This window comes from Rana temporaria, chromosome 6 (assembly GCF_905171775.1).
Source record: "Rana temporaria chromosome 6, aRanTem1.1, whole genome shotgun sequence".
NCBI lineage: Eukaryota > Metazoa > Chordata > Amphibia > Anura > Ranidae > Rana > Rana temporaria.
In genome coordinates, this window is record NC_053494.1 from 15,710,036 (window position 1) to 15,727,838 (window position 17,803).

General features: G+C 45.6%; 1 protein-coding gene across 1 annotated transcript in view; it reads right to left on the minus strand.

Annotated features, from left to right (window-relative positions):
• The window catches only part of LOC120943170, a 41,918-nt gene extending 36,337 nt beyond the window's left edge, over positions 1-5,581 (minus strand). The window contains exons 1-2 of the mRNA XM_040356308.1: positions 5,351-5,581; positions 2,052-2,135 (exon numbers count right to left, since the gene is read on the minus strand). Of these exons, the coding sequence (XP_040212242.1) occupies positions 2,052-2,135; positions 5,351-5,440 (174 nt within the window). The 5' untranslated portion in view covers positions 5,441-5,581. The remainder of the gene's footprint in view (positions 1-2,051; positions 2,136-5,350) is intronic.
• Positions 5,582-17,803: the final 12,222 nt, after the last annotated feature.

Consider the following 17,803-nt stretch of genomic DNA (forward strand, 5'->3'; position numbering starts at 1 on the left):
TCTTTGTATCTTTAACATTTGATGTTCCAAACTGGGATAGTTGGCAAGTATGGGGCAGCCGCTTTGAGCCCCACAACAATGACAGGGCCCAGGGCAGCTTCCCCCCTTGCCATGCCTTAAAAATGTCCCTGCCTGATCTAGATCAATAGGTGGGACTCTTTTCTCAAAGAGGTTCTCTCTTGTTGCACTCACAGTACATAGCCCTGTCCATATTCTTTTGTTTAAAATGTTATTACTCTGTGCACTTACAAAACCTCTTATAAACCAGGAGACATCTGTGTTCCTTTCTACTCATTTATTTGTTTCACCTTTCCGTTCAAGTATGTCTGCAGAGCTGTATGAAGGATATTCTTTTTCATTAGATTAGTGTTTTTCAACCATGGAAAAGTATGTCTGAAGAGCCGTATTGAGTATCATGTCCATTAGATTAATGTTTCCCAACCAGGGTGCCGTGGTATATACAGTGTATGCTCCTGAAAAGGTCACATTTTTCGAATACAAAGTGATGTTTCCACAGATGTGCTCGGAACTTTCCAGGTCGAGAAAATGTGACCAAACAACAATGTAAAATTCCTTTCAATGCAATAAATATCTGGATACATGAATGCTATGCTTAAAGTGACCCTGTCAACCGAACTTTCAGGTGTGTTGTGTGGGGCCATCATGCCATACCATCAGGAAGACGTGTGATTGGTCCCAAATTTATTGTGCAGCAGGACAATGACCCCAAACATACAGCCAATGTCATTATAAAGTATCTTCACCATAAAGAAGAACAAGGAGTCCCAGAACTGATGGTTTGGCCCCCACAGAGCCCTGATCTAACCATCATAGGGTCTGTAACGGTCAGGGGTTAACACCGTTTACGATATTCCATTCCACCAACCCAAGACAGCTTTTCTGACACTCCACAATCCAGCAGACACGATCCATATGGATTTTCCCAGAATAACGAGACACAAGCTCTGTTCTCTGGTTCCAAACGAATGAATACTTTAATGGTAAACTCAGCTCTTCTTATACAGTTAGCAACCAAATATGGACAATGACTCAACTCCACCCACAACATGACACAAGGAACTTCAATACACATTCCTTTAGATAATGACATTCAGATAATCTACATGAACTAATTACTAATCATTACCCAGACGTTCTGACTCCGCGATAAGTTATTCTCACCTGATACACAATACACATTCCTTTGTAGACGTCTGACCTTTAGAGTGTGTTAACTCACAACACATATTAGCATCAATAGAACTTTCACACAATACAGGGTTAGTTAGCATAGCACCATTAAATATCTTAGGAGCCAGGCTTAATTAACACAATAGACAATAGAATGCAATCACATCAAGCTTTCCTCACTACAGCCAGGTAGCTGGAGGCGATTAACATCAATTAACATCTTAACAGTAGCAGACTTAATTAGCACCTCAACAGTCTATGTTCCACATTGAAGGAGACACTCTCCTATTGACCTGTTGTGGTCAGAATTAACAACTTGTAATATTTCAAGATATCCTGCAATACATGAATTATCATTACTGTCCCATCTCATGTAATTCATGATATCATTTCTCAGTCATTCTATGCCCCTATTGGACATAGGATGACCCTAGACCCAAGGAGTACCCCGCATCCTTCAAAAGTCTCTGGGTATCACGGGCCATTCCGTTACAGGGTCTGTCTGGGTTTACATGAAGAGACAGAAGGATTTGAAGCAGCCTACATCTACAGAAGATATGTGGGTTAGTCCACCAAGATGTTTGGAACAACCTACCTGCTGAGTTCCTTCAAAAACTAGGTGCAAGTGTACCTAGGCTAAAAGAATTGATGTTGTTTTGAAGGCAAAGGAAGGTCACACCGAATATTGCTTTGATTTGGATTTCCTCTTCTGTTCATTTACTTTCCATTTTGTTAATTGATAAAAAAAAATAAACGATAAAACACTTCTATTTCTGAAAGTATTCTTCATTTACAGCATTTTTTCACACCTGCCTAAAACTATTGCACAGTTCTGTAAATCAGTTTTAAAGTCATGGTACCTCTTTGTCATCACTCCCACGCCTTTTGAAATATGAGAGGTTCGCCCCCTTCAGAATGAACTGGTATGTCCGCCAATGGAATTTCTGCATGGATCGAAAATAAAATAATCATAATTATCGTTGAACTCAAGATGAATGTAAGGTGTATTCTAGCATTGGATGAATTATAGCCCATTTTTTATTTGACGCCATGCAGTCAAAACCCGATATCATGTAAATTTACGGATTGGTTTGGCCTCAGCTAAAGCTTTACCTGTGTTGTTCTATGTTTTGGGATTGTGAGAGAGCAGCCACACAAAACCAGAAGGACCATACAGTCCCCAGGACCTCAAGCCATAGTGATAATCAGAGGCGTACCTTGAAGCTTGTGGGCCCCAAAGCAAAAGTTGTCCTGGCCCAGTGGCGGCCCGTCCATAGGGGGCGCCTGGGCGCCGCCCCCCCCCCCCCCCCCCTGTAGTCATAAAAAAAAACGGGCCCTTTAAGACTTTAAGAATGTCGTTCTGCAGCGCCGTCCCCTCTGGCTCTCGCAAATAACATACATTCATGCATTGCATGAATGTATGTTATTGTTGCCAGCTGCCGCTGGTCTATTCAGGTGGTTGGCTGTGCGCAAGTGCCTATCAGAGCCAGCGGCTCTGATAGGCTTTCCGAGTACAGCCCTCGGCTCCCGGATGTCTTATCCTCGGAACGTACGGGGGGTGTGTTCCTTGGATAAGACTGACGGCCGTCTCAGCCAATCAGGTCCACCGATTCTGGTTATCGGTAACCTGATTGGCTGAAGCGTCATCGAGGGCGGGAGAGGACATCCAGGGACTTGGAAGCAGAAAGGTAAATGCAAACTCCTGTGCGCCCGGCGTATGTGTGCGCCGGAGCCACAAACTAAGATGCGCCTAAAAACAGGCTTCATCCCGCCGACGTAACTTGCCTACGCCGGCGTAGGGTGGGCGTACATTTAGGCTGGACGCATGTTTGCGCTCCCATTGATTACTCATTCAAATATGCAAATGAGTGAAATACGGCAATTCACGAACATACGCGCGCCCGACGCAGTGTGCGTAAGTTGTACGTCCAGCGTAAAGTTATTCCACATAAAGGAGGTGTAACTCAGCAGCAGACATACAAAGGTCTGCACCAGGGAACACAAGCCGGCGTATTTTACGTTGGACGTGTCTGGCTGGGCGTAGGTTACGTTCACGCCGAACGCAATGTTCCGGCATATTTAGGCAGTTGTTCCGACGTGGTTGTGAGCATGCCCAGGGGGATGCGTCCACGTCTCATCGCATGCGCAGTTCGTGATACGTATCTGGTGCTCGGCCCATCATTTGCATGGGGTCACGCCTCATTTGCATGGCTTACGCCCACTTCCACCTACGCCGGCGAACGCCTTCGAATCCCAGCGCAGCGTAGGGAGCACTGGCTTTGTGAATTCCATGCTTGCCTCTCTGCGCTGCGTTGGCGTAGCGTATATTATTTGCGTTACGGCGGCGTAATGTGCGCCTGATGTCTGTGAATCCGGGCCAAAGTATGTAGAAGGTGGGATGTGCGAAAGTGGGAAGATGGTAGAGTGGACAAAGTAGGTGGAAGGTGGTACAGAGAAGATAGGCAAACGTTGGTATGTACAAAGCGAACAGAAGGCGGTTGTACAAATTATACATTTCATATTGTATTCAGAATTTTTTTATGCAATTCATAGCAATAATGACTTTATATGCATTGTACACTTTAGAATTTATTAGTTTTAATGTTCATTTTCTATCACTCAATGCCAGCCAAAGCAGCAGGTTTGCATTAATGGTTCTCTCACTAGCAGCACATGCTCACCTTTTATTTTATCTACCACTCCCCTCTTCACCCCGTGTAGGCTCTAAGTTGTTTTTGATTAAGTTGACACCATGTGGTGATTACTCCTGTGCTGTCACATGTGAGAAAGGGAAGTAAAACACTCCTTAATACATAGGGGTACCTGGTATGTGCTCCTAGCTTAACAGAGAGGTGAGGGAGTAAAGCAAAGTATGCATGGCTGGGTAGTGGAGGGGGGAGGACTAAAGCAAACCTGTTGCTTTGCCTGCCATGGGGCAAAACACAGTTTTCTTAAAGTTCGTACATTACACATTTTGATTTCAAATTGAATATTTCATTACCATTTGCTAAAATCAATATAAAATGTGTAGAAGTTAAACATTTTCAGCCAAAGTTTGCTTTTCGACAGAGGTCTGTAAAGCCTAATGCCCCGCACACACGTTCGGATTTTCCGTCGGGATAAACTCTAATGGATTTTTCTGACCGTCAAAGAACGCGGTGACGTACAACACTACGACGAGCCGAGAAAAATGAAGTTCAATGCTTCCGAGCATGCGTCGACTTGATTCGGAGCATGCCTGTTTTTCTTCTCCGTCGGAGTTCCCTACAGACAAACAGAATTTCTCTTTCTAAATTCTAAAAAACATGTTCTTTTTTTTTTTTAAGTGTATTTTGTGCGTGTACTCGAGAGAGGAGCCGGACTGCAGGAGTTGGGAGTAGGCAGGCCTCCCCCAGAGGCAATCTGCCACCTTTCTCCATGCCCCGGGTGGCAATGGCGGGTGTGTGAGGGGGTCCTCCCACACAACCCGCCCTACCTGCTCCGCTTTGAAGCCCAACGGGGCAGAGGGACTCCCTATAAGGGAGTGAGAGGATCTAGCCCGCTCAACCAGCCCCGTTAGTCCTTCGCCTCTCTTTTTAGAGACCGCGTGGTCAAAGTGCGTGCATGTTAACCCAATTTCGAGTGCGTGTAAGTGTGGTGGTTTTTGTGGGAGAGGGGTGGGCGTACTAAGCGCAGGCTTACCTCGCATAGCACACCCACCGGGAGCCGGGCTGAGACCACCAAACTCAATTCACATGTAGCTGAGACCGGGATCCGAACCCCTAGCTGCAGAGGTGAATGGCTTGTCAGCACAGTGCCAATCGCGTTTAGCCACCGCAGCTCCCCTAAAAAAAAAAAAAAAACATGTTTTCTTTCTAAATTCCGATGGAAAAAGTCAGATGGGACACACACACACTCGGAATATCCAATTAAAAAATTCCGTCTGACTTTATTCCTCGGAATTTCCCGACCGTGTGTACGCGGCATAAGGCCTTGATTTCGGCAGGGCTCGATAGGTCAGAGTCGAAAAAGTTTAAAGTATGTTAAAGTTTTTTAGGTTCCGATAGCAGCTCCAAGAGAGTAGCAAGCCAAAGACTAAATTTCTTTCCAAGAGAAGAAAGTCCAAAAACCAGCAATGATCCCAGCGTCAGCAACATTCTCGATTATAGTAATGACTCACCAAATTTTGCCGCCTCTTCTCCAAGATGCCAGAGATTTCGGGCTCTTGTGGTTCCTCTTCCATCACTTGGCACAGCCCACCCTCCTTCATCCAGTTGCCTTATCCTTGTCAGCGTCCCACTTGGCACAGCCTCGGTTTGTGTATACTACCTGTAGATATACCAGCCTCCGTTGGTTTACAGAACCCGGAAAACTTTCATACACTTCCCTGTGGACTTTGCTATCTTTTATGAGTTATTGCTTCTGTCAAAGTTCAGCCTGATTATTCCTTTTAGCTGGCCTGGGAATTCGGTAGTGTTATACACAGGTCAACATGATCCGGTTACATAATTGCAGATTATCCACCGGCCTCTTAGGATGAATCATTGATGATCATCATTGCCTCCACTGGAAAGCTGCTTATACATGAATAATCGGGCTTGTATTAAAGGATCTGGTGACTTAAAATGAAAGTTAATTAGGAGAACTTCAGGCAAAACTCAAATTTTATAATAAGCCATGAGATTGCCTGCTTACCTGTTTCTGCATTCTGTACTGGGAGAAATGGCTGATTTCGAGGAGATACTGGCCAAGAAAATGTGTGTTCTGTGTTCAGGATCACATCCGCTATTGCAGATTCTGAGATCCAAGTCAAACTTGGGGCCACCTAAAGTCAATCCTATTTGGGCGCAGTACAGCTACCTAAATGTAGATTTTGTTTAAAGCTGGATTTGGGGGAGATACAAAAGTCACAAATCAATGTAGTGTAGTGGTTTAGTGGTCAGAGCTTCTGTCTTAAAGCACTGGGGTCCCTGGTTCAAGTCTTGGCTAGGACGATATCTACATGAAATTTGCATGTTCTTCCTGTATTTGCCTTTGTTTGCTCCATAGACATGCTGGCAGATTAATCGGCCTTAGAGTGTATTTGCATGGGAGATAGGGATCTTCGAGTGTAAACTGCTTGAGGGCAAGGACTGGGGTGAATGTACACTGTTTAAAAATGTAAGCACTGTATATTAATCTGTAACAAGAATAGGAGCAGAGAGATGAGCTCACCATATGAACATATTCGCCAGCACACCACGGATCGTACAAAACGTCCAAAAGTTTTAATGCAATGAAAACATCACAAGGATTGCAACGTTTCGGGGCCACGCAGGACCTCTTCGTCAGGCTTGCCTGACGAAGAGGTCCTGCGTGGCCCCGAAACGTTGCAATCCTTGTGATGTTTTCATTGCATCAAAACTTTTGGACGTTTTGTATGATCCGTGGTGTGCTGGAGAATATGTTCATATGGTTTGTTGTTCCAGTGCCCATCTGGTGATCGTTTCAGCACCCATTTTTGTAATTTTGAGACGTTTCTCCAGAAAGGTGTGCAATTGGAATATTAACCTAGAAAAGATACACCTTCTGGGGAAATTGTGCGACATGGTCTTGCCTCCACCAATACTCCTGACTGGAGACAGTGCCCCTGGAGATGTAAATGTGATCCAACAGTGTGTCGATCCAGTTCGATCCATTGCCCCATCAAAAACTGCTCCATCAAAAACTTCCCCATCAAAACTGCACCATCCTATTTGCCCCATCAAAAACTGGTTGCTATGGAGGGTTGCTATGGACTGGTTTCTATGGACAGTTGCTATGAACTGGTTGCTATGGACTGGTTGCTATGGTCGGGTTGCTATGGTCGGGTTGCTATGGACTGGTTGCTATGGACTGGTTGCTATGGACGGGTTGCTATGGACGGTTGCTATGGACTGGTTGCTATGGACTAAGATGAGCTCACCAGTCTCCTGCTTGTTCAATCACAGAATGGGGAGGGACAAAACCATTAAGTGTTACTTAAATTTGAACTCCAGCTTTTTATATACTTTACATAGTTTGTTTTGGCCAGCTTGGCCCAAATGAACTATGTCCCTCACTAACATGTGAGGCCCCTGGATGTGCGGTATAAACTGTATGTAGCTGAGGCAACGTACAGCATACCGCACTGTGTTCCGGGTTCGAGCCAAGACTTCCTGTCTCATACCCAAAACACAGTTCACTGACTGAAGCTCAACCATTCAGGCTCAAGCCATGTAATCTAGCAATGAAGTCAGAGGTTGTGACATCATCAGCCTGCCTCTCTGAGGCCCCGTACACACGACAGAGGAACTCGACGTGCTTGGCACGTCGAGTTCCTCGTCGAGTTTTGGGATGAAGCCGCCGAGGAGCTCGGCGGGCCGGCTTCTCCCATAGAAGAACGAGGACAACGAGAAAATAGAGAACATGTTCTCTATTTTCTCGTCGAGTTCCTCGGCGGCTCCATCGAGCCAAAACTGTACAGACGACAGAGATTCTCGGCAGAATCCGGGTTTTGACCGAGTTTCTCGGCGAATTCTGCCGAGAATCTCTGTCGTGTGTACGAGGCCTGACTCTACCAATCAGAGGAAGCTTTGTATTCATTGCTAGAATAGATCACTTTCTCTGAATGGCTGAACGCCATTCCAGGTATGAGACAGCAAGTCTCCGCTGGAACTCGGAAAACACTATGCTGTATGTTGCCTCAGCTACATACAGTGTATACAGCACATCCAGTGGCCTCATATGTTAGTGAGGGACATAGTTTGTTTGGGCCAGCTTGGCCCAAACAAACTATGTAAAATGTGTGACCGGAATCACTTTGGGCGTGGGGCCCATGGAACTGGAGAGGTTGGGAAACCCTTGTTTCATCTCCCCATGCACCTCCTATGTCTAAGTTACCCTGTGTCTATTAGGGGCACAGGGTGACTGAGAAAATGATTAAACATCGTAAGAGTTTTGTAGACTGTTGCCATACCATCTGCAATCCCTCATTGATTGGATATGGATTTCATGGTCTTCAATGTAGGAGCCGGTCTGTCTGCTACTGGGGGCTCCTCCTATTGTGTGAAGGTGTTCTTTGCTTATACTTATGATAATGTGTATTGTGTCTTCTGAACTAGAAGACGACAAGTCTGACCTGAAAGGTCAGACCTCTGAGTCACCTAGGCTGGTTAAATGACTAGTTAATTAGCTCATGTCAATTTATGTTTCTGGTTACAGTTTGAATGGTTAAGGTAATATGATCAGGAGGGGGGACCTCCTTCTGAAGTGTATAAAATCCTGCATTCTTGTTCAAATAAAGAGTTTCAGCTTTGCAGCCAAACGAGTCCTGCCTGTTCTTGGTTGCTATATGCGGCTATAATATCTGATATCTATATTCAGACTGGAGGAAGTGGTATATGACGGAAGCACTCAAGCGGAGTGTGGGAAGCGATTCTGTTACTAAGTGTATCAAAAGCTGGAGTCTTGGATAGAGTGGAGAGAAAATAGAACACCTATTAGGTTTTTTTGTTGTGTGTGCCCCAGTTACGGAGATTTGTCCTCTATTTTTCAGATTTACCATTATCATTGAAAGTAAAAGAATATCCCAAATTTTTGTTGGCCCCAGAAAAGTAATAGAGGGGAATTCTTCTAATGGGGACACTAGTTCTGGTGACCTGGGTTTCTCCAAAACATTGCAGAGATGTTTTCTCACTTTCTGTGTGGCTATGAGACGGTAATGGAGGGGAATCTCTGCAATGGGTTATAACCCTCCTTTACTCTATCCAAAGTGGGAAAAAGTTCCACTTTAACTTCACCCGAGAAAGATCAGGGCTGTGCTATGTGGTGCCAATGTACCTCTTTGGGAAAATATTATTACATTTTTGAGGATTTCAAAATGTTTAGATGCAGAGTCTAGAAGTAAAGTATTTGCTCTATACAGTTGAATCTCGTATTACGAGCATAATCCGTTCCAGGAGAATGCTCGTAATCCAAAGTAATTGCATATCAAAGCGAGTTTCCCCATTGAAGTCAATGGAAACGAAAATAATTATTTCCACATTGACTTCAATAGCATGCAATACCGCATACGGCCAGAGGTTGGGGGGGCGCCGGAGAACCTTGAAAACAGCCGGAAAGGCCTGAGGACAGCTCGGCAAACCTCGGAAAGGCTCGGGAACTGAGTATTTTCGTGTCTTTCCAAGCATTACTGAACGGTGCAGTTTGGCTCCGCTCAGCTCCGGCGCCCCCCCCCCCACCTCAGGCCAAACACAGTACTGCACACCGCTATGGCCTGAATCCTGCTCGTTTTGCGAGACAACACTCGCAAACCGAGTTACGATTTTTATAAATACAGTGTCAAAATTGTCTGATGTGTCCGCCATAATGTCGCAGTCACGAAAAAAATCGCTGATCGCCACCATTAGTAGAAAAAAAAAAAAAGAAAAATTAATAAAACTGCAATAAAACTATCCCCTATTTTGTAAACGCTATACATTTTGCGCAAACCAATCGATAAACGTTTATTGCGATTTTTTTTTACAAAAAATAGGTAGAAGAATACGTATCGGTCTAAACTGAGGAATCTTTTTTTTAATATATTTTTGGGGAATATTTATTATAGCAAAAAGTTAAAAATATTGCATTTTTTTCAAAATTGTCGTTCTATTTTTGTTTATAGCGCAAAAAATAAAAACCGCAGAGGTGATCAAATACCACCAAAAGAAAGCTCTATTTGTGGGAAAAAAAGGACGCCAATTTTGTTTGGGAGCCACGTCGCACAACCGCGCAATTGTCAGTTAAAGCGACGCAGTGCCGAATCGCAAAAACTGGCAGGGTCCTTTAGCTGCCTAAAGGTCCGGGTCTTAAGTGGTTAAAGTATCACAGTGCTTTATAGCAAAATAATGTCCTGGTCATGAAGGGAGTAAAACCTTTCCGATGGTCAAATGGTTAATAAAGCTCTACTTTGTAATTTGTATAAATTTTTATGCATTCTTCATAGTTTTTTTTTTCTCATTTTGGTTAGAAAATATATTGTCACTCCAGATATTGGAAATGTTTGCCAATGTGTTTAACTTGTTGAAGATAATTTGCCAAGAAAATGTAAGTGTGAGAATTCACGCAGCATGTGCGCACACGTGAGCGCCACATATATGCAGACAACAAACAGCCAGAAAGATGAGATATGACACTGCCGGCTACATGATGACTAAGAACCAGAGGAAAACCTACGGCTACTACTGGGACCTTTGGTGCCATGGAAATCAATTTGGCGCCTTCTCCTCTAGCAATGGGGCGGGGCATAACCAAGAATCACAGGGACCCATAGCAAAATTTGATGGGGCCCTCCCCCCGCTCTATGAAGTAGATGGTAGTGTCAACTGTGACACTTTGATGTCTAAAACATCTGTTGTGTGGATGCGACAAACGTTCACACAATCAGGGAGAAAATTACCGTGCTTCATCTATTATGTGCGATTCCTACATCATCAGCGCCATCTAGTGGCCATCATGTGTTTTCTAGAAATATCTCAATCAGAAAAAAAAAAAAAAAAAACAGCCTGTCATCACACAATTCCCGTCAGATTAGCCGATTGTGTGTACGAGGCGTAACCCTCTCGTGAATATACTGCTGGAGGACTCTGCTCCTTCCTCCATCTAAAGCCTCGTACACATGATCCAATTTTATGGCCATAATTGTCTGCCGGACGCGTTGTGTCGGATAATCCGACCGTGTGTATGCTCCATCAGACAAGTGTTGGCTGAATTAATGACAACAAATGTTGGCTGTTCATGCTCACCAACTGTCTGGCAATAAATCTGTTACGTCGGTTTATCTGATCGTGTGTACACAAGTCCTTCCAACTAAAATCCAAAATACAAACACGCATGCTCGGAACCATTGCTAAACATCAGAGAACAATAGCAGAACTTGCCCAAAGGGTGGCGGTAAAGAGCTGAAAAAACATGTGATTTAGTGAATGTTGGGCCGTCTGTATGCAGAACAAGTTCACGACCAATGCCCTTTGGACCAAAATCCACGGAAAAGTCTGCTGGAAGTCCGATCGTGTGTACGAGGCTCAACTCTCCTCTCCTGAATACTGTATACTGTTGGAGGACTCTGCTCCCTCCTCTTTGTAACTCTCCTCTCCTGAATATACTGCTGGAGGACTCTGCTACCTCCTCTTTCGAACTCTCCTCTCCTGAATATACTGCTGGAGGACTCTCCTGGTAATTTACTGCTGGAGGACTCTCCTGGTAATTTACTGCTGGAGGACTCTGCTCCCTCCTCTTTGTAACTCTCCTCTCCTGAATATACTGCTGGAGGACTCTCCTGGTAATTTACTGCTGGAGGACTCTGCTCCCTCCTCTTTGTAACTCTCCTCTCCTGAATATACTGCTGGAGGACTCTGCTCCCTCCTCTTTGTAACTCTCCTCTCCTGAATATACTGCTGGAGGACTCTCCTGGTAATTTACTGCTGGAGGACTCTGCTCCCTCCTCTTTGTAACTCTCCTCTCCTGAATATACTGCTGGAGGACTCTGCTCCCTCCTCTTTGTAACTCTCCTCTCCTGAATATACTGCTGGAGGACTCTCCTGGTAATTTACTGCTGGAGGACTCTGCTCCCTCCTCTTTGTAACTCTCCTCTCCTGAATATACTGCTGGAGGACTCTGCTCCCTCCTCTTTGTAACTCTCCTCTCCTGTATACTGCTGGAGGACTCTGCTCCCTCCTCTATCGAACTCTCCTCTCCTGAATACTGTTGGAGGACTCTGCTCCCTCCTCTTTGTAACTCTCCTCTCCTGAATATACTGCTGGTGGGCTCTGCTCCCTCCTCTTTCGAACTCTCCTCTCCTGAATATACTGCTGGAGGACTCTGCTACCTCCTCTTTCGAACTCTCCTCTCCTGAATATACTGCTGGAGGACTCTGCTCCCTCCTCTTTGTAACTCTCCTCTCCTAAATATACTTGCTGGAGGACTCTGCTCCCTCCTCTTTGTAACTCTCCTCTCCTGAATATACTGCTGGTGGACTCTGCTCCCTCCTCTTTGTAACTCTCCTCTCCTGAATATACTGCTGGAGGGCTCCTTTCTCCAACTTTCCTCACCTAAATACTCTGCGCTATTCTGGAAGACTCTGTTCTTTCCTCCAAGTCTCGTCTTGTGAAATAATCTTGTCATTCTGGAGGACTCTTCTCCTGCCTCCAGCTCTCCTCTCCTGAATGACTCTCTGCGGTTTTTAAAGGACTCTGCTCAGTTCATTATCTTTCACCTCCTAAATCACACTACAAGTCACTAGAGTAGACCAATAAAAGAGACCCCCAGGCAGCATTGCAGCCATTATAAAACCTTTATTCACAAAGATCCTCCAATATTTAATAAAGAAACCTTTGTTGCTTCCATTTGATTTCAGCCCAGAATTCTAATCACTTTCAACACTTAAAAAAATAAAATAAAATACATAAATATCCTCAGGACGATAAATTCAAATACTGTCAGTCTGTAGCCATCGGAGATGATTAATAAAATATCCTTCTTTATTTTTATCCCTCCTGACAGGATCCGTGACATTGAAGAGTGCTTAGGGAAAAGATATGCGGCTGTGACATTAACCACTTAAGACCCGGACCAAAATGCAGCTAAAGGACCCGGCCAGGTTTTGCGATCCGGCACTGCGTCGCTTTAACAGACAATTGCGTGGTCGTGCGACGTGGCTCCCAAAACAAAATTGGTGTCCTTTTTTCCCCCACAAATAGAGCTTTATTTTGGTGGTATTTGATCACCTCTGCGGTTTTTATTTTTTGCGCTATAAACAAAAATAGAGGGACAGTTTTGAAAAAAATGCAATATTTTTTACCTTTTGCTATAATAAATAGGGTTGTCCCGATACCACTTTTTTAGGACCGAGTACAAGTACCGATACTTTTTTTCAAGTAGTCGCCGATACCGAATACCGATACTTTTTTTAAATGTGTCCCCAAATGCAGCCATGTCCCCCCCATATGCAGCCATGTCCCTCTAGCCATGTCCCTCACATATGCAGCCATGTCCCTCACATATGCAGCAATGTCCCTCTAGCCATGTCCCTCACATATGCAGCAATGTCCCTCTAGCCATGTCCCTCGATGCGGCGGCGCGATGCGGCGGCAGCGACGGGGGGGGGGGGAGTATTCTATTTAGGTATCGGGGGTATTTGCGTGAGTACGAGTACTCCCGCAAATACTCGGTATCGGTCCCGATACTGGTATCGGTATCTGGACAACCCTAATAATAAATATAAATAAATCAGCAGTACTGATATATTGCCAGTGTGTGCGAGATAAATTCCTGGGGATTAAAGGAGACGAGGCTGGAGCTCCACTCTGGACCACTCATGGAAGACACACGTTGTGAAAGGTGTAGCAGCTACAGTAAGGGATAGCTTGAAATCCTGAATCCTGTAGGATGTGGGTATAAGATAAGGGATGGAAGCCTCAAAGGATCACTTGGGAAAGGTTTACTTTTTTGACTGGTAAGCAGACCTAAACTTCACGGTTTGCTGGTCATGTGATTTGTGACACCAGAAGCCCCCCTTGTCCCAAGCCCTGGTCTGCACACAGGATTCCAGAGACAGAAAATGGAACAATAAATTGGAAATGGACCCGTCCAAAGGCAGTGGGGATAGAATATAAATGGCGGCTCCAGAATGCACTCTACACAGAAAATGCAGACTATGCATGGACCGGATAGAGGTACTAGAATCACTGGAATGGATTTCTTTAGGAATTAAAAATATTCGTAGCAAACTTACTACAATGTCAGTGAGCAAGTCATATGATCCTCAGAAGCAAGTACCAGATGTAGTTCCACTTCCACGGGGAAATGGGTGGGCAGGGGAGTGAAGAGAATAGAAACAGCTAGTGGAGCCGCCGGTTACATGAACCAAATGTTTTACCTTCAAGGTCAAAACCTAGATCACTTTAAGGGTGTAGTTTATTTATTTTGTCTCTGCAACCCCTTCCACCATTGCACCCTTTTCACCTCGGCAACCCCTTCCACCATTGCACCCTTTTCACCTCTCCCACCATTGCACCCTTTTCACCTCTCCCACCATTGCACCCTTTTCACCTCTGCAATCCCTTCCTCCATTGCACCCTTTTCACCTCTGCAACCATTTCCACCATTGCACCCTTTTCACCTCTCCCACCATTGCACCCTTTACACCTCTGCAATCCCTTCCTCCATTGCACCCTTTTCACCTCTGCAACCATTTCCACCATTGCACCCTTTTCCCCCCCGGCAAGCCCTTCCACCATTGCACCCTTTTCACCTCGGCAAGCCCTTCCACCATTGCACCCTTTTCACCTCGGCAACCCCTTCCACCATTGCACCCTTTTCACCTCGGCAAGCCCTTCCACCATTGCACCCTTTTCACCTCGGCAACCCCTTCCACCATTGCACCCTTTTCATCTCGGCAACCCCTTCCACCATTGCACCCTTTTCACCTCGGCAACCCCTTCCACCTCTGCAACCCCTTCCACCATTGCACCCTTTTCACCTTGGCAACCCCTTCCTCCATTGCACCCTTTTCACCTCTGCAACCCCTTCCTCCATTGCACCCTTTTCACCTCTGCAACCCCTTCCTCCATTGCACCCTTTTCACCTCGGCAACCCCTTCCTCCATTGCACCCTTTTCACCTCGGCAACCCCTTCCACCATTGCACCCTTTTCACCTCGGCAACCCCTTCCTCCATTGCACCCTTTTCACCTCGGCAACCCCTTCCACCATTGCACCCTTTTCACCTCGGCAACCCCTTCCACCATTGCACCCTTTTCACCTCTGCAACCCCTTCCACCTCGGCCACCCTTTTCACCTCTGCAACCCCTTCCACCATTGCACCTGTTTAACCTCTGCAACCTCTCCCACCATTGCACCCTTTTCACCTCGGCAACCCCTTCCACCATTGCACCCGTTTAACCTCTGCAACCTCTCCCACCATTGCACCCTTTTCACATCTGCAACCTCTTCCACCATTGCACCCATTTAACCTCTGCAACCCCTTCCACAATTGCACCCTTTTCATCTCTGCAACCCCTTCCACCAGTGCATCTGCAACCCCTTCCATCATTGCACTCTTTTCATCACTGCAATCCCTTCCTCCATTGTACCCATTTCACCTCTGCAACCTCTCCCACCATTGCACCCTTTTCACCTCTGCAACCTCTTCCTCCATAGTACCCGTTTCATCACTGCAACCTCTTCCTCCATTGCACCCTTTTCAGCTCTGAAACCCCTTCCACCATTGCTCCCTTTTCACCCCAGCACAGATCATCAGGAACCCCGGTCCTGCCATTTGGAGGTTGCAGTGGATCCAAATGACGCCGTGAGCATTTAAATCTGCCCACAGGCCCAGGACAGGGAACTGAACTAATGCAATTTACAACATAGCAAGTTCAGTGGCTCATTTTGGTTTTAGAAGATTCTGGGTTATCAATCATCCTAACATATGTACAGGTGCTATAGGTTGCAGAGGTGAACGTTGTGTGCCTGCTTGAGGGAAATAAACTGGTTTGTAAATATAATGAAGAGATCTTTTCCAGCACACAAGTTCCAAAACTGTAAATATAGCCAACCTGCTAAACTGGACTTGCACCGTTTCATTGTTGGCCTGTCCTTATAATTTCCCTACTGAACATCCCCTATACACAGACAATGAGAAAGCAGATTTCACTATCACAGGGCGACATTTCACTGGTCCAATATTAGCACATTTATTCCTCAAGAAAAAAAAAAAAAAGAGAAATTAAATGAAAATAAAACCTGAAGACAAAGACGACATGTCCACTTTGGTCTTCACTGGAATTGTTCCAACAAGGCAAAGAAAACCGGTTTAGAGGATCAGCCCACCTTGAAGTCTGTCATTTTCTTTATTCAGGGCAAATATAACAGGTTCTCTTGATACGGCACCCCCTAACCACTGATCTTAACCCTTTGTGCACTCCCTCACCGCTTCATTCATCTGTCAGATTTCTGGAAATGACTTTGTGCTTCGATATTGGAGGGAGTATGCAACCTTCCTCCCAGGATGCAGTGCTCAGACCTGGACAGCCAATCGGCAGGGTGAACGCTATCACATGGGGGAGGGGAGAAGGTCAGCCACCAGACAAGGAGCTTACACATGGATTAAACACAAGACTCTTCAAAGAACATAATGAGTGAGTAGTGTCGGGGTGGGGGGGTGGTCCTTCAAGAAAACCTTTCATGTCTGGACTAAACACCCCAAGAACTCCAGCAGTTTCCAGTTCCGCCTATCTAATTCAGTTATTATAAGGGACTCCCACTTTCACTCCTGGATTTTTCGATTAATAAATGATGAGAAGTGAGACTTTTTGGCATGGTGGAGCCAGAAACCTCAGAGCGTTAATATCGCCATTGGAGTATCCAAAAAGCCAGAGGGTGAATCAGTCCTGGCTGCCTAAATATCAGTTTAACCCTTTAAAAGTGAACCCCACCCTAAACTGTGACCGCTGGTTCCTGTGATTAAGTCCTGTGGGCAGGGCGAAACACGTTGGGCTGAGGCCGTTTCACTCTCCATCCACAGGTTTTGTAGTGATTTGCGGCTTGTTGAAATTTCTTCTCTTTGCACTGGTGGGCTGCATGAGCTTGTGGCTTCTTATACATTTCAGAGGCTTAAAGCCCAACTCCTGGTATACTATGGCCCGGGTTCACATACCTTGGTGCATAGTTATGCCGGCGTAGCGTATCGAATATACGCTACGCCAACGTATCGCAGAGCGGCGAGCACAGTATTCACAAAGCACTTGCTCCCTAATCTACGCTGGGTTCCCTCGGCGTAACTCGTCGTAAGTGGCAGAGGGCGTGAGGCATGCTAATGAGGCGTGACCCCATGTAAATGATGGGCCGAGCGACATCAAGATACAAATAACAAACGGTGCATGCGCCGTCCCATGGACGCTTCCCAGTGCGCATGCTCAGAATCACGTCGAAACAACTGCCTAAGTTACGTCAAATCACTGCCTACGACTTGAACGTAACCTACGAACTAGCCCTATTCACGCACAACGTAAAAAACGACGGCTGTGTTCCCTGGTGCAGCCATTTGCATTGATGCTGCCGACTTACACCTGCTTTATAAGGGTTAACTTTACGCCGGACGTACGACTTACGTAAACCGTGTATATTAATGCGCCGGGCGCAAGTACGTTGGTGAATCGGCGTATCTCACTCATTTGCATATTCGAATCGTAAATCAATGGGAGCGCCCCTTGCGGCCAGCGTAAATATGCGCCCACGATACGATGGCGTAGGAAACTTACGTCGGTCGGATGAAGCCTATTTACAGGCGTATCTTGCTTTCAGAGTCAGGCGCATAGATACGACAGCGCATATGTGCACTTACACGGCGTATCTCGAGATACGTCGGCGTAAGTGCTACGTGAATCCGGGCCTATAACTTTAAATAGTTTGTTTGGACCAAACAAACTATTGCCTTTACTAATCGATGCAACGGCTCTGAGCGCTGTATGAACTGTATGTAGCATTAGCTACAGTATACAGCGCTGTATTCTGGCAGTAGTATGGGGACTTCCTGTCTCATTCCCGAGTCAGGCTGAGCACTTCTCAGCCATTCACAGGAAGCCTTGAGATATTAAT